The following is a 27,053-nucleotide window of genomic DNA, read 5'->3' on the forward strand; positions in this document are numbered from 1 at the left end:
GCCATATAAACTAGCGGATCAATTGATGCTCTAAAATGGCTTCCCGATGCACATAAAAAAAGTGATCGCTTTTAGCGATCCGAAAAAAGTGACTGGTCAAGACCAGTCGCTGACCTGTCCCACCGATATAAAAATATTTATAACATGCCAAACATTTATTTTAGTGGGCACAGATGCTGTGTGTGTGTTACACACACACACATACTATCTGCCCCATTAAAAAGATAAAAGGACCCCCCCCCCCCCGCCGATCATGGTCCTCCCCAACATCCCCCTGACAAACCGGCACCGGGACTGACCATCCCTCTTGGCAGTGAGAACGGCAGTAGGGATGCCCACTCCCTCCGACCATGCTGAACTCCCCCACACACGCCCCCACTCCCTCCTGCCAACGGAGCCCCCCATGTGCCAGACTCCAACCCCCAAAACAAGGCAGGAGGGATGTCCACTCCCTCCTACCACCGGATGCTCCCCCAACTCCGCCTGGTATCTTTCTCAGAAGATGGGGGCAGGAGGGAAGCACAGTCCCTCCAGCTCCAAGGCCCATCGATCCAAAATGGCGGGCCTTTTCTCCTTGGTGCATCATGTGATGCACGGTAAAGGGCCTAAAGCCCTGATTGGCTCAGACACCTAAGGCTGCTCTCCTTGGTCTAGAGGGAGAAGTCTCCCACTAGTCTCGCTCCTAAACCACCCCACCCCCCAGCACAGCCTCTCTGTTTCCAGTCCCCCTACTCAGGCCACTCTGGAATCGAGTAATGCTTTTGTGAGTCTCCATGTCTCCAATGCCTCCTCCGGCGCTGCTGCAATTTAAAAATTTTGGGCAGCCGGCAGTGTTAGCGATGTGATCCTTCTGCCATTGGCCTGCCCTGGAAACCTTCATTCTACAGCACTTCTTGTTCCCACATAGGTGGGATGCTGCAGAGTGAAGGCAAGGAGACTCACAAAAGCATTACCGTATTTTCACCCATATACCGCGCACCCGTGTAAAACGCGCACACGGGTATAGCGCGCGGGGAACACAAATTTATGTAAAAAAAATTTAATATAGCGCGCACACGCGTATACCGCGCATGCTAAAACCTCCTCCCGCCTACTCCGAACCGGCATCCTCCCCCCCCTCGGAGAGAGTGAGACCAGAAGGCTTTGAGCATGCGCAAATGCTCAAAGCCTAGTCCAGCCCGGCGCAGGAAGAAGGAGGATATCTCCTGCACCGCACTGCCCAGCCCAGCCCAGCCCAAACCAACGAGGGAGGATCTTCGGGCACTGGCACGTCCTGTGCATTGGTGCTGGTGCCCAATCGGGTAAGAGATGTTTGGTGCTGGGGGGATGTAGGATCGCGGGGGGGGAGGGTGACGCGAGCGGGGGGGGAGGATGCCGGTTCGCAGGGGGATGCCAATCGGATTGAAAAAAAAAGTTGTAAAACGCGCAAGGTTATGCACGGTTTGTAAAATCGTGTATAACGCGCACGTTATATGTGTGAAAATACGGTACTCAACTCCAGGATGGGGGCTGGACTGGAGAGAGTGAGTCCAAAAAACCGGACAAACTTCCTCCAGTCTAGGAAGCCATCTGGACACCCGGGCAGACCTCTAAAAAGAGGACATGTCCGGGTACATGCAGACATCTGGCAATCCTAGTCTTTATCTACTTCTAGACAGTCCTCTCTGGCCTTAAATCCTGAAAGATGTCCAAGTCTAACCTGCCCTTATGCACATCCAAAGCCCACCCATAGCACGCTTCCAGCATGCCCATCTCGAGCTCTGGACGCACAGAAGCTGGGACACCTCGCTAGACATCCAGAAAAGCGTTTTTGATTATCAGCATTTGGACATCCTAGTGATTAGGATGTCCAAGTGCCGATTTAGGACACTTTTTGGACGTTTATATTTTTTTATTATGAGTCCCCAGGTGTCCTTAAGTACAGAGCAGACTGATTTTAACAATTGCAAATTATCCATGTCAACTGCAGAGCAAGTTGTAACTATGAATCACAAACATTGTTTGAAATGTCTGTGTGTTTTAGTTTAATCTCCTTCTGAGGAAGCCCGTTTGGGTGAAACTTGGGTCTAAGTAGAGGAGCAGCCAAGCTTTTTGCATTTTATGAGCACAAGTCACTTTCAGCACAAATCACTTAGAAGCAAAAGAAAATTAAAAAAACATATTTCCTGCTGGACCGCTTAGAAGCCACATTCTTCAACACTACTAGCCTCATCAAGATACAGCAGATAAGTGTTATGAATTTTTAATTCACATAGAATATACTAGTAGTGTTTTGTGCTGTTATAGAAGCATCCAGCACAAGATTGTACATCCGGTGGAACGGAAAGGTTGCATGATGGTCCCATATTTGTTCTCTTAGCGGTTTCAACTGTGCAGGAGACAAAGGGCACTGAGCACTTTTCATCATAAGAATAATGTATTGAATTTTCTATTTTAAAACTAATTATTTATTGAAACAATATGCTGGCACAGTGATTAATATTTATTGAAGAGCATATTTGAAATTTTTCTATATGCTCCTATTAGTATTCAGTGTAAATGCCAGAAACCCAAGCTGGAAGAGTTAGAATATATTGCACTAAATGAAAAGATAGATATAATAGGAATCTCTGAGACCTGGTAGGAGGAAGATGAGACACTGTGATACCAGGGTACAAATTATATCGTAGTGAGAGGGTAGATCAGATTGGTGGAAGCATCGCATTAAACGTTAAGGAGGGTCGAATCGAATAATCTAAAAATTCTACAGGAACCAAAACACCCCTTGGAATCCCTATGGGTAGAAATTCCATGTGTAAAGAGGAAAAGGATAGGGATAGGTATGTATTATCATCCATCTGCCCAGGATGAACAGACATGCTGAAATGTTATCAGAAATTAGGGAGGCTAACAAATTGGGTAACATATTCATAATGGGTGATTTCAATTACCCCGATATTGACTGGGTATAAGTAATATTGGTTCATGCTAGGGAGATAAAATTTGTTGATGAAACCAAGGATTGCCTTATGGACTAGCTGGTTCAGGAACCTATGAGGTGAAGCAATTCTAGACCTAGTCCTTAGTGGAGCACATGATTTGGTGCAGAAGGTAATGGTGCTGGGGCTACTTGATAACAGTGATCAGATTTGATATCATCTCTGGAATAATCCAATACAACAGAATTTTAACTTTTTTAAAAAAGGAGACTATGATAATTTGAGGAGAATGGTAAAAAAGAAACTTAGAGGAGCAGCTGCAAAGATCAGAAATTGAAATCAGGGGTAGATGTTTTTCAAAAATACCATCCTGGAAGCCCAGATCAGATATATTCCATGTATTAAAAAAAGAGGGGGCTGAGATCCAAGATGGACGCATGCTAGGACGTCTGAGCTACACTCTCCCCGAAGCACCTTTTGAATTTTTCTGGTTTTGGTTTACCTGCTCAAAGTTATGCCGAAGAGGAGAGGACGCAGCGCTGTTGGAGCCTCGCAGCATTCTAGGACGACCATCTTCGGCGATATTGGGGAGCTTGTGAGGAGAATTCAGGATACGCCGAGATCGTCGGGAGTCCCCTGCATGAGACACACAGTGGAGGCGAATCTGTGCCGTTCTCTATAGGGTTGGAGACATCGTTGAGCCCCGATGTGAGAGCACTTCCCCCATGCCCTCAGTCCAACAGTTCCCCGCGAGCGGAAGCACTTCCGGAAGTCGGAGTTTGCCTCCTCCCGGAGGCTAGAGAGAATGAGAGGGGGACTGTATTACCGATTCCCTTGCCGGTGCAGAGGAATTTGGGAGCAGAGACTGAGGAGGAAGCGGTGGGGGATGAAGGAACCCAACATGTCATTCGAAGAGATATCTTGCCAGCGAGTGAGCTAAGTACACTTAATTTACACTCATTTCAAATTGAGAAACCCCGGGAGGTAACATTGGACTCTGTGGGATCTTGTGGCTAATTTGGCAAGGTCTGTAAATCCGCAATTACAACAAATGGAAAAGAAATTGAATGATCATGACATTGAGATTAAAAATTTGAAGATTGGAATTGAGGATTCTAAGACTTCAGTACAGAATGTCTATCAAGAATTAAAAGTTTCAAAGCAAATTACAGAGACTTTAATTAAAGACAATACTAATTTAAGAAGGAAGATGGAGGCAATGGAAAACTTTTCCCGCAGCAACAATCTTAGATTGATCAACTTTCCTAGGGCTCCTAGAGAAATGTTGAAACGTTATATGACGGAAATTTTGGAGCTCTCGGAAGAGACACTGCCTCCACTTACACAGATTTATTATCTACCAAGTAAAATACAAGACCAACAACAACAGGAATTAGGACAAGAACAAATGAATATATCTGATATTTTGGAAAGATCTGATAAATAAATAGTGACCCCAGCAACTTTACTTTTGACAGTAGCTCTCGCACCAGATAAAAACTGGTTGCTGAGACTTTTCTTTAAAAAGAAGCAAAAATAATTTTTAGGTTGTAAAATACAGATGTTTCCAGATTTGGCTAAGGAAACCTAGAGAAGGAGACGTTAATTTTTGTTAAGGAAACCTGGTGTTATAGCTCTAGGGGCGACATTTTACTTGCGACATCCTTGTAAATGTGTAATTATTTATCGTTCACATAAATTTGTTTTCTTTGAGCCATCACAACTGACAACTTTTCTCTCAACTTCATGTTTGGAGAAAGAGGGAACATGAGTGCTCAGTTTAAGTAAGAAAGGTGTATTATTCTCAGTTAACTAGCTACTATTGCAGTAATTTTTACTTTGTTTGTTATTATTCGCCTCTTATCTTGGATCTATTAGAGGACTTGAGTTGGAATTCAAGCTTATTATTGTTACCTTATATAATGTCTATACTTATATTTTATTTTTCTTGCTGAATTTCCTTTCTGTACAAGTTATGCTTGATTATATTGAAAATTCAATAAATATATATATAAAAAAAAAAAAAAGAAAGAGGAAGGAAGACCAAATGGCTGCTGGGAAGGAGCCACACAAAGTGTTTTTCCTTATAGTAGGGCCATGAGCTGGGACCAGCACCAAGCTGACCGGAGCAAGACATCGCAAGCACTATCTATACAATCTCTCTCTCTAAAATGAAGCAGATAACTCCAGTAGTTGTGAGCACAACTCCAAATTTTACTACTTCTTCCAACGAGAACAAGAGGCACTTTTAAACAATACAGTTCCAACAGAAACAGGTACTGTGTACTTTTTTTATCCTAACTCTTTTAAAAGATAAAATCTCCTAACAAAAGATCCTCCATTTTGGCTAGATCATGATCTGTTGGGGAAGATCTAACCAAAGGCAATTCTCCCGCTAAAAGCATGAGCTTAAGAGCCCCTCTGATGATGTCACTTATTTGTTTCTTTGAATCCACATTCAGAGAGATCCAATCACTGCCTGGGTCTCATTCACTGCATGTTTGCAGAAGTTGCTGGAACCTAAAGGCTGGGTTTCCAACTGCCTTCTGAACTTTGTTCACCCTTCATTACCAGTGCAGATCAGATTTCAGATTTCATATACTAACTTCTTTTGGCAGCCCTAAACCTAGGGACTGCTATCAGCAATTATATTTCCACAAATCATGGTCAGGGGAGACTCATGCACCAATACTCCTAGCTCACTGGAGCATAAAGTCTACCCCTGGCTACAAACAGATTAGCTCACTGGAGCATAAAGTCTACCCCTGGCTACAAACAGATTAGATAAAGGAAGCTACTAGTGCTAAAAGAAAATTCTTCAGAAAATGAAAGAAGAACCGACTGAAAATAATATGGAGTTCTTTTCTTAATGAATGTGAACTATATAATGTAAACCACTTGGATCCTTTTTAAACATAAACAAGTCAAATGCAAGGCCCTGATAAGGAAGGCAAAGAAAGACCTTGAAAATAAGATTGCATTGTGGGCAAAAACACATAATAAAACTTTTTTTAGGTATATTAGAAGCAAGAAGCTAGAAAAAGAATCAGTTGGACTGCTAGATGACTGAGGGAAAAATGGGGTGCTCAGGGAAGACAAGGCCATTAAGAGACTAAATTAATTCTTTGCTTAAGTCTTTACTGAGAAAGATGTGGGAGAGATACCAGTGCCAGAAATGGTATTCAACTTGAGTCATAGAAACAGAAAAAAATCTCTATAACATTGGAAGATGTAATGTGGCAATTTGACAAATTGAATAGTAGCAAATCACCTGGACTGGATTGTAGACATCCCAGAGTGCTGATAGAATTTAAAAATGAATTTGCAGAGCTATTGTTATTAATTGTTAGTAAATCCAGCATTGCACCAGAAGACTAGACGGTGGTTAACATAATGCCAGTTTTTAAAAAGGGTTCCAGATGTAATCTGGGAAATTATAGACTGGTGAGTCTGACATTGGTGCAGGGCAAAATAAACAAAATTAGAGAGCATATACATAAACATGGATTGATGAGACAAAGCCAACATAAATTTAGGCAAGGGAAATTTTGCCTCACCAATCTACCAGATTTCTTCAAAGGGGTGAATAAACATGTAGTTAAAGGCGAGCTGGTTGATATTTTGTTTCCGGATTTTCAAAAGGCATTTGACAAAGTACCTCATGAAGGACTTCTAAGGAAATTAAAAAGACATGGGATAGGAGGTAATGTCCTATTATGGAAAAAGAACTGGTTAAAAGATAGAAACAGAGCTGGATTAAATGGTCAATATTCTCAATGGAGAAGGGTAAATAGTGGGATTCTCCAGGGGTCTGTGCTGGGACCGCTGCTTTTTAACATATTTATTAATGATTTAGGAACTGGAATAACTAGTGCGATAATTCAATTTGCTGATATCGCAAGAGGATTATGAAAAATTGCAAGAGGACCACCTTGTGAGACTGGGAGACTAGGCATCAAAATGGCAGAGGACCTTTAAGGTGCACAAGTGGGAAGCGATACATGCAGGAAAGAAGAACCCGAACTACAACTACTTGATGTAGGGTTCCATGTTAGGAATCACCTCCTAGGAAAAGGATTTAGGTGTCATTGTTGAGGACATGTTGAAACCCTCAGCTCAGTGTACAGCGGTGGCTAAGAAAGCCAATAGAATGTTAGGAAATTATCAGAAAATGAATGGAAACCAAAGATGAGAATGTGATAATGCCCTTGGATCGCTCCACATCTCAAACATTGTTTGCAATTCTGGTCACTTCATCTGAAAAAAAGATATAGTGGAATTAGAAAAGGTACAGAGAAATGCAACAAAAATGGTAAAAGGGATGGGACAACTTTTCTATGAGGAAAGGCTAAAGTGGGTAGGGCTCTTCAGCCTGGATAAGAGATGGCTCAGGGGAGATATAAAATACTGAGTGGAGAGGAAGGGGTAGATGTGAATCGTTTGTTTACTCTTCCCAAAATAGTAGGGCTAGAGTATTAAGAGCTACTAAGTAGTAGTTTCAAAACAAATCAGAGAAAATATTTCTTTACTCAATGTGTAATTAAACTCTGGAATTCATTGCCTGGGAATGTGATGAAAGCAGTTAACTTAGCAAGGTTTAAAACATGTTTTGCTAATTTCCTAAAAGAGATGTCCATATTGAGCCATTGGGGAAATCCACTGCTTATTCCTAGGAAAAGCAGCATAAAATCTGTTTCTTTTCTATCAAAACATCTTTTTTTTTTTCTCTCTTTCTCTCTTTCTTTCCTTCATTACTTTTCTCACCTACCCTACCCTTATGTATAAACCTTAATTGTTAAAAAAAAATTTTTTTTTAAAATTGTAATTCCATTTTTTCTTTACCCACTTGTTTCAGTTTGTATTAATAATACATAATGATTAGTTTGTATAATTTTGTCTTATTTGTATTTGTATTTGTCACCCTAGTTTTTTTTATTGTACATTTCAATTATGTAATACGCATTGAAATATTTGATATTGCGTAAAATCAAAATTTAATAAAACTTGAAACTTTTACTCTTTAGGATCTTGCCAGATACTTATGACCTGGATTAGCCACTGTTGGAAACAGGATACTGGGCTTGACAGATCTTCGGTCTGTCCCAGTATGGGAACTCTTATGTACAGTACTCCCTCGAAATTTGCGGGGGCTACATTCTTGGAGTGACCGCAAACGTTGATAAACCGAGAATATCGGATGAGTACTGTAATCAGTGCAGGAGCACCTGGGAGCTGGGATAGAACGGGGGCAGGTGATGGGGGGGGAGCGTGAACAAGGACCCAATGGTTGCCTTGGTCCTAGCTTACGACGCAAATTCTTCTCTGACCTGAGCACACCAGTCCCAGTCGGAAAATGTGCTGTAACTTCATCTGAAGTGAGGGAAAAACCGCAAATTAGTGAGTCCGCGAATTCGGAACCGTGAATTCGTGAGGGTATACTGCATTTATGTTATGTTCTAATGAGTGAGAGAAGGGGCTCAGAGGGTGTAAAAGAGTCTTGGAATGAATGTGACACACTCACAATGAGCGAGACTTATAATTTCTAGTTTTGTTTGTTCACATGGTTATCGCACACTGTAAGGAATAAAGAATATCACCAAGTATTTATTCTATTTTATTTAAAGAATGTACAGCCTGCACAATCTAGATTTTAGGCAGGTTAAACTTACACAGTAAAATTCAAAACATAGAACAAATACATTAAAACAAAATAAACTGGATTAAAATATACAGAGGCAGTAAGCATATATTAGCTAACTTAGGCCCTCTTTTACTAAGCTACTGTAGAGGTTTCTACCAGGGCTCGGTGCACTAAAGGTTTCTACCGCAGCCTGAAGTGCTAAATGTTCCAACTCTCATAGAACTCCTATGAGCGTTGGAGCATTTAGTGCTCCGGGCCATGGTAGAAACCTCTATCATAGCTTAGTAAAAGGGGAGGTTCCTAAGGAACCCTTTTACTAAGGTTTGCTAAGCCCTAATGTGGGTTTAGTGTGCTGAAAATTGCTTATCTATGGACACACTAAAGCAGTGGTCTCAAACTCAAACCCTTTGCAGGGCCACATTTTGGATTTGTAGGTACTTGGAGGACCTCAGAAAAAATAGTGAATGTCTTATTATAGAAATGACAATTTTGTATGAGGTAAAACTCTTTATCTATATATATATATATAAAATCGGAGGTATGTATGTGTGTATGTGTGTGTGTATGTATGTGTGTATGTGCCGCGATCACGCAAAAACGGCTTGACCGATTTGAACGAAACTTGGTATGCAGATCCCTCACTACCTGGGGTGATATGTTCTGGGGGTCTCACGGCCCACCTGCACACATGGGCGGAGCTACAAACAGAAAATCATATTTCACCCATTCAAGTCAATGCAAAAAATGTAAAAAGCTGTGGGACCGATTTGAACGCAAATTGGTATGCAGATCCCTCACTACCTGGGGTGATATGTTCTGGGGGTCTCGCGACCCACCTGCACACATGGGCGGAGCTACAAACAGAAAATCAGATTTCACCCATTCACGTCAATGGAAAAAATGTAAAAAGCTGTGGGACCGATTTGAACGAAACTTGGTATGCAGATCCCTCACTACCTGGGGTGATATGTTCTGGGGGTCTCGCTGCCCACCTGCACACGTGGGCGGAGCTACAAACAGAAAATCAGATTTCACCCATTCAAGTCAATGGAAAAAATGTAAAAAGCTGTGGGATCTCCAGTTATTTTACTTAGCAATCTTGACCCACCAAAACTTTGCAATGGCACAAGGCTTTGTGTAAAGAGGTTACTGTCCAATGTAATTGAAGCGACTATCTTAACCGGAAAGGGACAAGGTGAAACCGTATTTATCCCACGGATACCACTTATTCCAACAGATCTTCCTTTTCAGTTTAAGAGATTGCAAATTCCAGTGAGACTTGCATTCTCTATCACAATCAACAAATCACAAGGACAGACTATTACATACTGTGGAGTGGATTTAAGATCCCCCTGTTTTTCCCATGGACAACTCTATGTTGCTTGCTCAAGGGTGGGTTCACCCAAGAATGTATATGTTCTTGCTCCTGGAGGTGAAACTAAAAATGTTGTGTATAATCAAGTTTTGTGTTAGTAATATTTCACATTATTATTTGAATATTGTACTTTTTATAAAGCTGTAAAAAAATAATTTATTTCACCACTATAAAGTATCTTTTTTTGAATCCATTTACAGTGTTATTGCTATAATTAAATACCCGTGCAACGCCGGGGCATCAGCTAGTAGTTTATAAAGCTTTCCTTTTGACTTTGGGCTCCTTTTATCAAGCCGCGCTAGCGGTGTTAACGTGCGTGACTTTTCATCACGCGCTAATCCCCACGCGCTAACTACCACCTGCTCAAGAGGAAGCAGTAGCGGCTAGCATGGCCAGTGGTATAACGCGCGCTATTACGCATGTTAAACCGCTAGCGCGGCTTGATAAAAGGAGCCCTAAGTCTTAATAATAATATTGTAATTTATAGCTAAAGAGACATATGATCAAGAACCTGTTTTATTATACTTTTGTGATTATGATAAACATACCGAGGGCCTCAAAATAGTACATGGCGGGCCACATGTGGCCCCCGGGCCGCGAGTTTGAGACCACTGCACTAAAGCAACCTCTGGTAATTTACTTGTTTGCATGCAGTAATTGCATGGTAATACATTTTTTTTCTATTTATTTTTAGGAGGAGGGTGTGGCATGGGCAGAGAGCGGGCATGGAAGCATTAATCAGCCTGTTCACATTACCGCACTCTGACTAACATAGACTTAATGCAGGAACCCCTAACACTTCCTAAAATGTCTCCTACGTAGGAGGCAGCAAGGGTTCCCGTGTTCATTTTTTAAGGGCTCCTTTTACTAAACTAGAGGTTTATAGCTTGGGCCGGTGGGGTAAATGAGTGTCAGAGCATTTACCTTGCTGGCCCGCACCAAAAAACCTCTAGCATTGTTTAGAAAAACCCAGCGTAGAATGGCCCTGTGCTAATGCAAACAACACACAGCCATCTATTCAAGATACAGAAAAACCCTATTTGACAGCAATGGTACAATCGGCCTTGGCCTTTTCGCGCGCATTAGAAGAGCGTCAAGCTCATTTCAAGGCTCTTGCATTCTCTCCCTCACTTGAACTTCTGTGCACTGATTTCTGATGATCGCTTTCCAGGAGATAACCAAGTGGCCTCACTGCTGGAAAGAAATCTGAAAATACCTTCCTTCGTATTTCGCCTTCCCCTCCCTACATGTGCATGAACTGTGAAACCTATTCATGTTCTTTTAGTCCCTGAAAGAGGATGCCCGCATTTATATACCACTTGAGCATGCAAATGTAGAGAGAACTGTCATTTTCACGGGTAAGTGAATAGTTACACTCATAAGTGGCAGCAAAACACTTAAGCGCTATTTTATAAGGATGAACACAAGTGGCATAATGCTGGCATAATGCGTAAATGCAAGGGGATGCTCACTTGGGCTGCGCATAGGCACTGGTGTAGTGAGGGGGGGCGAGCGGTACACGGGGCAGTGGTGCTCCTCTCCCGCCCCCCCTGCCACATGCGCCCCTTCCCCGAACCTTTTTATCTTGGGTGCGAGCAGCCACAAAGTGGCTGCTCTTGTCAGCTTTGGCACTCTCTGATGTCACTTCCTAGACGCAGGTCCTGGAAGTGATGTCAGAGAGCACCGAAGCTGACACGAGCAGCTACTTTGTGACTGCTCGCGCCCAAGATAAAAAGGTACGGGGGAAGGGAAGAGGTGCCAGCGCCCCAAGGAAGACCGCACCTGGGGCAGAGGGCCTCTCCCCTCCGCACCTCCCTTACTGAGCATGAGGAAATGGGTGACACTATCACTTATGCACAACTTACAAAGTATAGCATGTTATGCGTGTCCTTGCTGCATTTTAGTGCCAGCAGTTACCCCAGGTCTATGGCTGGAGTAATTGCAGGGGGTGTAAATATAAGGTGTGCTGCTTCCGGGTTATTCTAGTATTCTATAATGGAATCCAGATGCCTAGATACTGTTGTAGAAGAGGTTCTCACCGCATGACATCAGGGCATCCAAATGGAAGAGCCCACTTCTAGAATTAGTCCCTGAGTGGAGAGTAATTTTCAGCCCAAATAAGTTACCCATATTGCCTTCCCTCTATGTCATTTCAGAGGCTTCAAAAAAAAAAAATGCAAATATTTTAAGCTGCTTTTTCATTTACAAATGGAGTTATACCCAGGGTGTACCATCTGGAAAATCTCTTTCTATAACCTTCAGTCTTACTCTTTGGGATGGTAAATCGTTGGTTCACCCTCGGCTTCTCTGCAAAACCATTGTGAACGCTCAGGTTATCTGTGTTCTGATGTCATTGAGCACTGTCAACCCTGATACAATGTCAAATAAGAACACGAAGAAAAGAGCAAGGTCTGGGTGGGAAGGTGGGGTTGTAAGGGAGATGAAAAGGTAGGTTATTCCCCTCTCCTTTCTCTAGGCATAATCTAGAGTACCTAAATCACATCAAATAAATGTTTGCCTAGTCTGGTCTGAAAAACCTCCAATTACTGGAATTCTATCAAAGAAGTATTATGTACATGTATGGAGAGAGTTTGACTTACTATTTGTTGGCGAGTTAGGATCCCAGACAGACCTCAGTTCGACGACAAAGAACGGTGTCCAGCAGATCATATACACTAAGATGATGACCAAAGTCATCTTCAATGTCTTGGCCATAGCAGTTGTGATTCCTGAATAGGGCTTATCTTTGTTGTGCATTGGTTGGACCTTTTTGATCACGCTGGCTGTGATTCTTTCTGACTTCTGGTAGATGCTGCAGTAGATTTCCTTAAAGATGAGGACTTGGCAAGTGGCGATGAACAAGGTGGGCAAAATGAAGACCATCACTGTCACCCAGGTAACATAGGCCTTGCTACCCCATGGTTGGATGAACTCTGCCCAACAGTCATAGACCCCAGGATCAATTTTCTTTTTAGAGAAAATAAAGATTTGGGGGAGGCTAAAGATCAAAGAGGTGAACCAAGCCACCAACACTGGGATGTTCCAACGGGTCATACCCTTCTTGTAAGTCATCATAGGTCGGCAGATGGCCTGGTAGCGATCAAATGTCATAGCCACAATCATGTAAGATGAGACAAACATACCAACAACCTGTAGGTACTTTACCATCCTGCACACCAGATCTGGCCCCATGAACCGGTCAGTGATGTCCCACACCAGCTGTGGCAGCACTTGGAAGAAGGCTACTACTAGGTCGGCAAAGCAGAGATTTATCATGAAAGTATGCATTGAGGTGTTGTATTTCCGTCGTTTCAGCAAGACAAAGAGCACTAGCAAGTTGCCAATTGTAGCCAAAGCAAAAATAGTGGCCAATATGGCAATCTCCACCTGGGCCAGCTGGTGATCTCGGTCATCAACCACAAGTTCAGTGGCATTCCCAGATGTGTTTCGGAAAGAGGAAAGCAGCTTGGATCTGGCAGTGGTCCCGAAATGATTGTCCATGATCAACTGCAATGGAAGGATGACAGACATAAGATTCAGATATCATCAACAGTATTTATAATGGAAGAGACTCAGCAAGGAGGACTCAACCTAGTGCAGTGACTCTGGGACCTATAAGGCTATAATACTGAGGAAGGCTCAGCTTGATGTGCTACACATGAGACTTTACATCCGGGGGGGGGTAGGGGGTTCAGCTTGGTGAGTGAGTGTGAGACACACAAGGCTTTATAACAGAGAAGGATTCAGGTTGGTGACAGTGAGTATGGGATCCGTGAGGCTGGTAGTAATGGGGAGTACTGATATTTAGTGTGAACTCCATGAGCATGTAATATTAGAGAGGGCTCAGCTTGGTGGCAGTGGCGCAACCTATGAGGGAGGAGTAATGAAAAAGTCTGGCTGGCAGTGTGGGACTCATGGCACTGTAAAACTAGGGAAAGTTTGGCTTGGCGCCAATGTTGGACCTAAGAGATTGTACTACTGGGGCAGACTCAGCTTGGAAGCAGAGAGTGTGTAATTCACATATACATAACAGTTTGGATATTTCAAGGTCATCAATAGTTTATATCAGGATTACATAGAAACATGATGGCAGATAAAGGCCAAATGGCCCATCCAGTCTGCCCATCCGCAGTAACCATTATCTCTTCCTCTCTCTAAGAGATCTCACGTGCCTGTCCCACGCTTTCTTGAAATCAGACACAGTAGGATGAAGGGTGAGGATGAGAAACGGTGTAAGAACAACTGATGAGATGAGGAAGGGGACAAAGAGACAGTTTCAAACAGAGCTGTAGATGACAAGAGTCACACAACACTTTCCTGTTCTATGGCAGCAGTAACTTTTATCTCTTCTGAGGAGAAAGGCAAACTCCAAGGACATTTGTTCCTTTTTTTAAGTGTAACGAGGTTCAAAAAATGTAATATAACAGTGTAGCAAATATATTACCGAGGGTGTTCTTACCCATGTCAGTGCGAGTCTCCAGGGTCACCCTCTTGAGAGATTCCAAATTCGTCAGATCTCAGAAGTTACAAAGGCTAGTGGGTATCACCCTGAGGGCTGGCTGCCATTTTCTACTCTCAACATCTCCCAGGGGTCTGCCTGCCTTGGATAGCAGAAATTGGGCTTGGGGGGGTCCAACCCAGGCCTTCTGCAGCATTGGTCACATATCTAACCTTAATGTACTCTATCCACTGTGCACATATCCATCTGCATAATGGTAAAATACCGCTAAATGATAACACAATCCAATCAAACTGTAATAGCATAAAGATGGAATGCCAGATCTCTGTGGACTCAGATCCATCTGTACCATGAGCTGAGAAATTTGTTTGTGCTTAAGAAGTTGTACAATGCCTTCAATCACCCATCCTTTTGGGAACTTGATGCTATACACTTCTCTCTTTGTATTTGCGGTTTCAGCAATCGCGATTTCGATTATTCGTGGTTTTTAGCTTGCAGCTCCTCCCCCCAAATTAGGTCAGCTTGCAAAGAGAAATCACAGATCCCAAGTGTTTACAGAGAAAATCGCTGAGTCCCAGCACTTTCTTCACCGTGTTTTGCCTCTCCTTCAGGAACAGGCCAGATCTCCCACCTTGTTATTATTCACGGTTTCACCATATTCACAATGGTTTTTAATAGAAAACAGCGAACAACATAAAAAAGTTATTCGCGGGCCTGTTAATCCCCTCTCACAGCAAATACGGAGGGAGAAGTGTAATTCATACCATCTCGGTCATCAACCACAAGTTCAGTGGCATTCCCAGATGTGTTTCGGAAAGAGGAAAGCAGCTTGGATCTGGATCTATTGTAGATAGAGGAAAAAACCACTTATCTTCAACTGATCGGCACACCGACGGAGGCCAGCGTTTCACCGACTAGCTGCATCAGGGTGTGACCCGACCGATCAGTCTTGAAAGAGCGGAAACAACCGCTTCGAAAGAGTCCAAAAAGAGTCCAAAAAGAAGCCATCTTTTTGGACTCTTTCGAAGCGGTTGTTTCCGCTCTTTCAAGACTGATCGGTCGGGTCACACCCTGATGCAGCTAGTCGGTGAAACGCTGGCCTCCGTCGGTGTGCCGATCAGTTGAAGATAAGTGGTTTTTTCCTCTATCTACAATTTTGTATATGTGAAGCATAAGTTTCTCTGCTCAAACACTCATTTCAATGAAGGTTTTGCCTGTGAGGTTACCGTCTAACCACCTTGACATCCACCTTTGTGGCGGTGAGAGGGCCTTTTTCTGAGGCTTTTTCCTTCTTTTTGAGTGAATTCAGAGTTGGCACCTGTTTCACATAGTTTCTGCAAAAATTTTACTACTACACTGTCCTACAACCATAGTAGTCACCAATTGAAAGTGTTGTTTTATATACATTGGTTTTCAATATATCTGTGTTTCTGTAGATACCTAGGGTATGTGTCACCTGGGGCCGATCATTTTTTTTTTTTTAATCTTTATTGAATTTTCAAACATTGGCAGTGCATTACAGATAATATAACATTAAAATTTTGAATGAAATACACCTTAATATACAAATAAATAAGAAAACCAACCATTTTCCCCCTCATTTCTCTCATTATAACAAATTAATTCATATTAATTATTACCAATATTATACTTATATATTTTAATTCCTCAAAATATCCCTCCCTCCCCCCTCCCCCGGATGCATAAGGAGATCTATGGGAACAAAAAAAACCAACAAAACAATCATTATATTATTCTTATTGTTTGTTAACAAATGCAGTCAATGGGCTCCATATTTTATTAAATACATTACTAAAACCTAAGCATTCTGCGTTTATTCTTTCATATTTATACGTATTAAACACACTCACCCACCAGAATGAGTAATTAAGTCTGTCATGACATTTCCAGTTTTTTGTGATCATTTGGACTGCTATTGCTGTCAAGATCATAGAAGACGGCTTTTGTATTTATCCAACACAGGCTTAATCTGCAACAACGTCCTGCAAATTATAACTTCATATGATAAAGGGATAGATGATTCTAATATAAGGTTGATTTGGCCCCAAATTGACCTCCAGAAATTAAGTATCATTGGACCAAAATACAACAGATGATCCAACATCCCTATATTGATATGACAGTGCCAGCATCTATTAGATTTTGAACTATCAAGTTTTTGTAATCGAACTGGGGTCCAAAAATTCCTATGCAACAAAAATAACCATGTTTGTCTCATAGATGCTGACGCTGTACATTTTAGTCTCCAAGTCCAAATTCGTGTCCATCGAGATGCAGAAATATCTACCAATGAGAAGATCTTTATTTATAAATGTAGTCCCAACAAGGTTCCTAGTTTCAGCGTAATCTAAATGCCTTCCTCAGGGGGACACTTGTAAAACAACTCACTGAACGTGTGGAAAAGCGGAGTCACGTGTAGTGGCAGGCAAATGCTCCGAGCGGTGAAAGTGAAAGTCCCCCTGAGGAAAGCATTTAGATTACGCTGAAACTAGGATCCTTGTTGGGACTACATTTATAAATAAAGATCTTCTCATTGGTAGAATTGACGTCTCCCTTGCCTTTTCTTTGGAATGTCTATATCTCAAGGCGAGGTGTCCTTCTTCTTCTTCATTGTGCATACTTCATTATGCCACTGTTCCTCACTATCTCAAGAACGTCAATGTCAGTTTCAAAATGAAACTCCATGCTTTCTTCAGTTCCTGTGACTCTCCTTCCCATCTACAACTTTTTTTTGCCTACAAGCAGTACATAAATTTTACACACTTCTGTCTCCCATTTGCCTTTCTCCCAGTGTCAGAATGATTTTCTCTCTTTCTCTCCCCATGCCCCTCATCCACCTGTCCTTTCTTTTATATCTAACTTCAGTCTACCCCCCTGTCTCTTTTCCCTCACTTGATTGCCAATTGCTGCCTTCCATCGTGTAGCGTGGCCGGCCCTCGAGGCTTGCGGTAACCGGCCCACGCTTAAAAGATTCTCCCAGCGTGCTTCCCCAAGAGGGAGGAAGGCCCTGTTGTGAATAAACTTATCCTATGTGCATAAAACAGAATGGCCTCACACAGGTAAGTAATGAAATAAAGAAATCAGATTTATTGTTCAACTGAACAGGTCCAAGCAAAAATGCATAAAAAGAAAATGTACTCAAAAGGTCTTGGTCATAATCATGAAAACAAAATATATTGTAATTACCAGCCTGGTCTGGATAACTTTCCCAAAGTTCTTTCATCAATGTCCCAGGTATCACAGTCCTTGACTCTCTCAAAGTCTTACTTGTAAATTGGCAAACAAACTATGTCCTTCTGCAATGTGCAGTGCTGCCCTTTCAAAAGCAGTGGCAGAAGGCTGGCGGATTCGCCAAAGCGGCTCCTTGTTACCAAGAGCAAAATAACCTGCAAATCTTCCACTAAGGTGTTGGGCAAATTCTGCCCCAGCTTTCAGGATATTCACTCCTTATGAAAGCAATTGCTGAAGTTTTAACACAGCAGCCATCTTGGCAAAAAGAGAAAAAAAAACTTCTCATCAAAGTAAAACCCTTCGCTAGCATACATCCCTTTAGTTAGCATGCTCAAGGAAAATACTTTTTGTACAGCAGAAATGGAAACATTCAAAAAAATATAAACTCAGAAAGCAACTCAAACTAATTAATATCCACTGCAATCCATTGCTTCATAATCTGGGTTTACCAGGGTTGTTCCTTTTGGTTCAGAGTCCAGCATTTCAATATCGTTTGGCTCTGGGGGACTTGGAGGCTCCTTCCACCTGAGAGCTTCTCCTCTGTCTCCCCTTCTCCTGGACAGCCAGCTCTCCAAATGCTGCAAAGCTGCTGTACCACACCCAGTCCTACTCAGGGGCTGGACTTCCTTCAGCTGAGGCTGCCTTCTACCCTGTTTAGCCAGCCTCTTACAAAATGGAGGATTTAAAGGGGCCCTGCCAGTTTTCCCCAGGCTATGTTCTACAGCAGGTCTGAACACAGCCTGTGCTTCCTGGTCTTGTTCCTGCCTATCAGGGACACAGTGATTAGCCCGGACTAGTTTCAGGGGATGTTTTCTCCGGGATTTAACTGGCACAAGGCCGGCATTGGGCTCGGGTTTGTGACAATGGATTTTTTCCTCCCTGCTGCTGGTAGACAAATCTATTGGGTTCTCTGCTTCCCTCCTGATAGTGGACCCGCAGAAGCTCTGTGAAATCCTCCAACAGGATCCCTACTTCTCTACTACATTTAACCACGAGCATGAGCCGTACTGAACTGGAAGTCGAGGTTAGTCTTGTGGTATGAAGCCTTGCGAAACCTGATGCCACAGGAACAGCCTCAACTTCCTGCACCACGTGGCTCAAGATCCCGGTTCTACCAATGCAGCGAGAAAGCAGGGATCCCATCAAAAGACTTCAGGGAGCTTCTGCGGGCCAAGAAAATAGAGTTGGTGGCCTGAATTCTGGCCCACAGGCTGCACAAGCCTGATCTAAGTTTTTTTTTTGTAGCTGGGGCAGTGAAGGATTAAGTGACTTGTCCAGGTTCATAAGGAGCTGCAGTGGGAATTGTACCCTGTTTCCCAGAATCTCAGCTCCCTATACTAACCATTTGGGTTACTCTTCCATCCTAAGGAGTTGAAATGGGATTTGAACCCGAGTCCTTTGGGTTACAGTCCACTGCCCTAACCACCAAGCCACTCCTCAGCTAAAGCTACCAAGCCCCCTTCTAGTGCCGATGGAGAAAGCCACATGGTAGCGCTGGTTCATGTGGCTTCTATCGCAAAATTAATGATCCAACATGCTAAAGCCTAGTGTAATCAATGAGCATGCAAATTACTGCCACATTAAAATCACAGAAGTACATTGTAGCTCATCAGGAAATGTCGCCATTCCTGTCCATGTGTGAGCAGTGACTGGCTCAGGTACTGAAAGAAACAAAACAAACAAACCACAAGCTGTCAGTAACTGCATCATCCTTGCTCCCTGAACTGAACCCCCTTATCCCTGTTCTCTAGTGCAGTGTTTCTCAACGCGGTCCTGGAGTACCCCCTTGCCAGTCAGGTTTTCAGGATATCCACAATGAATATGCATTAACTTCATTTGCATGCACTGCCTCCATTATATGTAAATTTCTTTCATGCATATTCATTGTGGATATCCTGAAAACCTGACTGGCAAGGGGGTACTCCAGGACTGAGTTGAGAAACACTGCTCTAGTGGCACCCCCCCAACCCGTCGACCTAATCCCCTGCTTAATAAAATAAAATCCCTGGATTCTAGCAGATTCCCCCAACCGGCATGATCCTCCTCCTCTCCTCCAACTCAACCTCCCCAATCCCTGGTGTCTAGTGGCACCCCCGCCAGCCTTACCCCCTCCACAGGTCATACCTTAAAATATGCAGGACTGATGTCCGTTCACTCCTGGATGCCCAGATGCACCATAGTGATTTAAATGGGCAGGATTGTGACATGTGAAGAAAGTAGCCAGGTATAGGATGTGTTCACCTTTGTCATTGAGAGAAGATTTTCTGTTAAAGTGGGCTGAGTCATTATTATTTGGAAGAAGAGCTCACGAGGGCTAGTTGCAGGTCTGGCTCCTGGGAAAAGTGAGAGCTTGCCATGACGTGTCTGATGTCATATTCTAACACAGAGGTTCTCAAACCAGTCCTGGAGGAACCAGTCAGGCTTTCAGAGTATCCCAATGGATACGTGCGACAGAAATCTGCATGCAGTGGAAGCAGCGCATATCAATCAATCTGTCTCATGAATATTCATTGCAGGTATCCCGGAAACCTGACTGGCTAGGGGCTCCCTTGGGTGTTTAGCAACTTCTGTTCTAACACAAACTGCTGGAAGATGTTCCTAATAGATAGAGGCTGATTTTGAATCAGGATTACTCTCCAGCTATCAAAACAAGGGAACATGGCCTTCAGTTTTGTCATTACGTGCTGAATTGTGGTATCGCAAAAAATGTTTGAAAAAAGAAAAACAGTATGGCTATAACAATACCCAATGCCAATCATCTGGAAATGCAAATCAAATTAAATATCGGTAGTCTAAAGAAATAAAAACAAAAAAGCATTTTATTGGACTAACTCAATAAAAAAAGGTATCACCTTATTTCCTTTTTGTTTTTTTGTACTACCTTGGAAAGTGGACTATCACGGCCACCACACCATTTCACTCATATTAAATATCTCAATCAAAAACTCCAGGAACTGTCCTCATATATCCCAAAAAAATGTGCTGATAAAAAAAAGTTGATATAATCCGTATCCTGTAAGTGAAACATTCAATATTTCACATATTCATGCCATACCTACAAAACCACCACCAAGCAAAATTTTCCACTAATGCATAAATACATTTCCAATGTTGGTTATGTCAAGACTATACTAATTAGGGACTGCTGTCTTGTCTCTTTGCAGAACTCATGGTGCATGGCTGATCGGTCAGAGAGAGCTGTTCTCATTAGTGGGTTTTTTTTTTTTTTTTTTAAATTTTGAGCTGCATTAGTGATCTGTCAAAACTTGCAGGGGGTGATACTCAACCATCCAGCTCCACGTAAAGCTAATCATATAACTACACAATGTGGGCCTGATTCTAAATATAGCACCAAAACAATCAGTGCTGACTAAAACAGCACTTGGTATGATTCTATAAAAGGCATACACACCTTATATTTATTTAAAAACTTGTATACCGTCTAAAAAAACTAAACAGTTTACAGCAATAAAACATACATAAAATAACTGACAAAATAATTCACAAGAATGCGGTAATAAACCACTGAGTCTTTAACTGTTTCTTAAATTTATTTATTTAAAACTTTTTGTATACTGTTTACAAAAAAACAAAACGGTTTGTATCAATTAAAACATATATAAGATAAAAACAAACATATCATAAAATCTACATAATTAAATAATTGGAGCCGATTTGCACATAATCGTAATTGACCTACCAAAGCATTCCACATTTTAATACCAGTAATGCAAAAAGTCACCACCCTAGTGTTTGCATAATTTCCCATATTATATACAGTATATACAGAGTTTGGAGGTGCATCTTTGTGCTGGATAATCATTGGTCCTATCTATGTAAGTAGCACTGCCAAATATGTAGTCACAAGCTTAAATGGATAAGTTATCTAAGTTAGGGCAGCTATTTGTATGTTTCTACAAAATGGATAACATGCTAACTATAGGTGCTATCGGCATAACTTTTGGCCCTGACCCCAGAATGCCTCTCAGCCTGCTAAACCTAGCAGGATCTAAAATTCAGTTCTCTTAACCGGTCAGAAGAGACTCCCTTCCTGGTTAACTGGTGCTGTGTGGCTCAGGCACTGATACTCAGCAGCACTTTACTGGAAAGTGCTGCTAAATATGAGCTCTGACTGCTGTGGCGCTATTTGATTAGAGCTGGGATGGACTCTGGAGCAGAATCGGACTCCAGCATGAGTTGTTGGCGTCTAACTAACTGGGTGCTCAGTGGAATTTCTAAAACTCGGCAGTTTGTCTGGGTTTTGGAAGGCCCCCCCTAGCACAGGGCCACATCTGAAGGGCATCTGCACATGCTTGGAGGCCCTCCAGATGTGGCCCCGAGCTCGGGAAAGAAGAGATGCAATTCGTGTTGGGGGTTGGGCTGGGGAAGAGTGGCACGGGGCTGGGGGCAGAGTGGGGCAGGGCTGAAGGCGGACATGGGCAGGGCCACGTGCAGGGCCAGGTCAAAGGGTAGGCATAGTAAGCACGTGCCACGGGCCTAAAAATGTCAGGGGGGCCGCCGCCAGTGTGGTGTTTTGACCAAGGCAGTTGTTAGGGGAGGGCAAGCATAGCAGCTGCCCTTGGCCCCACAGTTTCAGGGGACCCCCACGGTCCAGGCATTTCTTCCAACACAGCCATTTAGGGGTTCAGGATACCCACAATGAATATGAAAGAGATAGATTTATAAAATGTAATATAATAGAAGGTCTTCTAGCCTATCACTTCTGATCACAAAACCTGCACAGAGTGGTAGGGTTACCAGATTTGTTGAATCAAAAAAAAAAAAGAGGTAATGTGCCCGCCCCACCCCATTTTGCCCCCAGCCCCACTCCCACACAAACCTTGTCTCTTCTTCCCTGAGCTCAGGGCTACATCTAAAGGGCCTCTGAGCATACGCAGATGCGAAGCGAGAACGTCACACGTTGTCAGAAATCTAGGACTGGCCTAAAATTTCTTCCCTCCCCCCCAAAAAAATTTTGATGACTCAAAGATCTGCCTTAATTTTCTGAGGCTTCAGCAAAAACTAGCAAATCCCTTCCCCGTTCCCCCCCCCCCCTTCAAGAGCTAGCAGAGATGCTCAGAAGTAGCTTAAATGCTGGAAAAAATAGTTTGTACTAATGCTAATCTTTGAAGTTCTTATTCTTAATAATGAAAACAGAGCACAGTGGCATACAGGAGAAGCCAGCAAATTATTCTCATTCTTGAAATAGGATCCAGCAGAGCTGGAGACTTTGGAGTACCCATTCATCTTGTTCTTAATGCTCCAGATCTACTGCATCATCTTAAAAGAACGAAGATAACTTGCCAGATATTTCCCCCCTCCCCCCCACTGCTTTGTTTTTGCTGTTGATGATAAAGATGTTAAAGTTAGGCATTGCAAACTATTATACTTAGCATTTTAAGCCACTTGGGAGCCGATCCACAAGGTTTATATGGTTATGCGCATTCTATTTTGGTTGTTCCGTATCTGCCAGATCTTCATAAATTGCAAAATGATAATGGTAATTTCACAGATCTTCAAAGCTCCAAAGCACTTTTAGAGGATCTGGAAGGTCCTGAAGAAAGGCACAGCTTGATGGATGAAACGTCGGTTCTACCTACCCAGATACGGCAAGACCCGGACAACAGCAACAATCAGAACAGATCTGGAAGGTCCTTACATCCTCATTAGGTTGTGCGACTTGTAGCTGGCAGATCTGGTTTTACCTGCTCCCTTTCACTGCCGGCTCTTACCATTCTAATAGATCTGCCGTGGCATGCTCTTTGGCTGTGCCTGTGTTTCTTGCTTTTCTGCTTTTGGTCACTCCTTGCTGGATACAGTTCGTCTCCCTTGTGCTTGTCCTGCCCACATCTGTAGCACTGCCAGCTTTGAGAGTTTTCACTCTTGGGGTGTGAAGGCACCTTTTCCTGCTGCTGTTTACATTTCCAGGCTTTAGGCAGCTGCTTCATGTAGCACTTGTCTTTTCTTTTTTTTTTTTCTTTTTAACTCTCTCTGACTGGTAAATTGTCCACTTGCACTTGTAGCTGCTGGAATAATGCAACATCATCCATGAACACATATGATCTAGTCAGTTTGCTCAAAGTCAAGGGAAGAGGGTAGCCTCGTCTGTGTATCAGCTGTCAAGATACTTGTAGATTTAAAGATTTTATACTGAAATCTTTGTATTAAAGTATAAAAAGGGACAATATTCTGTACAACTGTTTGTAAATCACAAATAGAGCCTTCCATTTCAATCTGGTTTTGGTACAACCTTCCCTATGTTTTTACATCATCTGGGAAGGTAATTGGATTTTCTATCAGAGATGGGTGTAGAAAAGAACCTAAACTGTGTAGTGGATGAACAGGAAAATATATCTATTAAATGTTAGAAATGTTCCTTGATGCCAGAAATGATGGATGAATTTGTTGCAGTAACAGTAAGATGTTTGAGCAGCTGGGCACATGATGGAAGGACGTTGCAGATGGCAGACAAGACACCAATTATGTCATTTAACAGTAGTTAATTGAAATCCAAAAGCAGCTTCTGCAGTTGGTTTTTTTTATGATTGAATTCAATTGCCAGTTGTCTAAGATGTGTTAAGTTTTTACATATTGATACTAGTCTCAAGTTTTTAGAGAATGACATGGGGACAAAGTTTGTCCCTGTCCCTGTGGGCTCTGCCCCTGCCCTGTCCCCATGAGCTCTGACCCTCATCCCTATCTGTCCCTGTGTCATTCTTTTCTAATCCCTTGCTTCTTTTTTTTTTTTTTTTTTTCAGCACCCCCCTAGTGGCATAACCTACAATTACAATTTAACTCATGATTACAACCATGGTCAAAGGAGAAGAAAAAAGAAACATTTAATTATTATTATTATATTTTATTTTAGATTTGTTAACCGCCTTTTCATGAAGAGATTCATCCAAAGTTGTTTATAATTCATTGAATAATCAGGTACTCTTAAGTATTTTCTCTATCTGCCCCCACAGGCTTACAATCTAACTGTGGTACCTGGGGCAATTGAATATTAAGTGATTTGCCCAGAGTCACAAGGAGCAGGCTGGGATTGAACTGCTTGTCCATAAAGGAAACTGTGTAATGCGTTCCACTGTAAAGAGTAACTTATTGCATTCATCCCTGTGAAAGGTCCCTAATAGGGTTCTTTAATGATGGTAGAGGAGAAGAGGGTATGAGAATGGGAGAAGAAAATGGTTGATTTGCAAGGCAGGTGACAGCTGTCTTGTTGGGTTTTTTTTTTTGCTTTTTTGTTTTTTAATTTAAAATATACAGTGGTGCCTCACACAACGAACTTAATTCGTTCCAGGAGCAAGTTTGTTATGCGAAAAGTTCGTTATGTGAAACGCGTTAAGCGCAGTGACTAACGACTGCCTGCAGTGCCTGCGCGGAAGGATGCAATACATCGGCAGCGATCGTGGAAGCTCGGGCGACTTCGTTGTGTGAAACGAAGTTTGTTGTATGAATCATGACATGAAGTTCGTTGTGTGCAGCGTTCGCTGTGCGAGGCACCACTGTAAATAGAAAACTGAAAATTGGAGTGAAGGTGGTTAGAGAACCAAGCTGCAGATCTGAGAAAGCAGGGGTAGAAGCCTTTGGCAAGTGACTTCATCTTTCATTGACTGAGGTACAAAGAGGTTGTCAGTCGATTTGAGAAAGGAAATAACTGATGTACCTGGATACCTAACTGGCCTTGAGCTCAGATCTGGTAAAGAGGAGTAACACGTTTAAAACACAAATCCAAACAAAAATAAGGTGTGCTGTTGTTTCTTGGCACCTAAGGCAGCCTCAAGAAAGACAAAAGGGAAATAAGGTCATATTTACATTACCTTCCGGAGGGGAACTGTTGAGTCTCTGTGGAAACTAAAAAGTGCTTTCAGTTGTCAGAGATTAGGAAGTTTCTTTGTCTCATCTATCAGCTGGAGTTTAAAGGACACTGATCAGCATGTCCACTCCTAGATTTCAGCCCCAGGATTTAAAAAAAAAAAAAAATTATATATATATATATAATTTTTTTTTTCTCCCAAATGTTTTCATCTGCCGGTGCCTCAATTCTAATCATCAACTCTGCCCTTTTTTTATGTGCTGCCATGGGGTGAACCATTTCATCTACCATTTCATCTACCATTTCATCTATGTGACTCTTTTACTGACTGTGTCCCCTCAGGGCAGTCAGTATATCTCAATTCACTTCAGGCATAATCCTGCCTCACTCACTAACCTTCCCTTTTACAAAACGGTAGCGCAGTTTTTAGCGCTGGCCACAGCGGTAACAGCTCCGATGCTCTTATGAGCATTGGAGCTGTTACCGCTGTGGCCAACGCTAAAAACTGCACTACCGTTTTATAAAGGGGAGGGGGTAACCTTCTTGGGAGAAAACATCTCCAAATGAGATTATTTTGGCGGAATTAACCTCACTTATAAGCCAGCCTGTATAGGGCAAGATCTCAGTCATTCAAACTTCCAGCTAGAGCTCATCTTAATCTAGAGTGGTGTAGTACAGGTGAATTGATTTTTCATTCTTTCAAAAAGTACAAAAACCAGGGGACACTCAATGAAATTACATGGGAAGATTTTTCTAATCTAATCTAGTCTTTGGTTTATATACTGGGCCATCTCTCACTGGAGCTCGACTCAGTTTACAAGTAATCAGGAGACCAGAATACTGTATACATAAAATAAGGAGAAATATGGATAGTAGAAATTAATTTAGTCTATCATAAAAGTAGATCTTGCAATGTTAGCGATTAGTAGATTCTGTAGGTAAACTATTTAGGTATTGTGAGAATAGCAGGGTTTTTAAGGTTTTTCAAAACAATTGCAATTGGTCTATAGTTGTAATAGAACTAGGAATTCCATTCCAAATCTCTACCAACTTGAAAGCATAGGACTGACAAAGTTCCCCAGCTGATTTAATTCCCTTGAAAGAGGGAAACGATAATTTGTACTTCTGTGTGTTCCTCAAGTACTAGTGGGATCTGTGAGCATTCCAGTATAAAGGAATCAAAGAATCAAATATTCCATACAGAAGTTTAAATATAATGCTTGTGCATTTAAATTGGATCCTAAAATGAATAGGAAGCCAATGAAGCTTCCTAAGCAAAGGAGAGACATGATCAAACTTTTGTTTCCCGAAAATATGGAGGTAATATTTTTTTTTCTCAAAGAATAGTTAAGCTCTGGAACTCATTGCCAGAGGTACGCCAGAAAAAGAAGGTTTTGGCCTCTGAAAGCTAACTGAAAAATGTATTAGTCCAATAAAATGGTATTATCTTATTTTCCTCCTTTTTTGGTTTGTTAATTTGTAAAGTGGTGATTGTTATTTGTCATTTTCTTTTCAAATTTACATCTGCTATCTTTATCTTTATATTTTATACAGTATTAGGAAACAAAAAACAAAAAGAGGCAAGCGAG

The 27,053-nt window shown here is 42.1% G+C and overlaps 1 protein-coding gene across 3 annotated transcripts in view; it reads right to left on the reverse strand.

Annotated features, from left to right (window-relative positions):
* Nucleotides 1–27,053, reverse strand: part of AVPR2 (arginine vasopressin receptor 2) — a 59,924-nt gene that overhangs the window by 8,412 nt on the left and 24,459 nt on the right. The window contains exons 1-2 of one of the 3 annotated variants that reach the window (XM_033951253.1): nucleotides 23,246–23,387; nucleotides 12,535–13,441 (exon numbers count right to left, since the gene is read on the reverse strand). In XM_033951253.1, coding sequence (XP_033807144.1) covers nucleotides 12,535–13,435 — 901 coding nt within the window. In that variant the 5' untranslated portion in view covers nucleotides 13,436–13,441; nucleotides 23,246–23,387. Of the gene's footprint in view, nucleotides 1–12,534; nucleotides 13,442–18,094; nucleotides 18,196–23,245; nucleotides 23,388–27,053 lie in introns of those variants that run through there. The other 2 variants (XM_033951075.1, XM_033951169.1) reach the window with 2 other exon arrangements.

Source organism: Geotrypetes seraphini, chromosome 1 (genome assembly GCF_902459505.1).
Source record: "Geotrypetes seraphini chromosome 1, aGeoSer1.1, whole genome shotgun sequence".
NCBI lineage: Eukaryota > Metazoa > Chordata > Amphibia > Gymnophiona > Dermophiidae > Geotrypetes > Geotrypetes seraphini.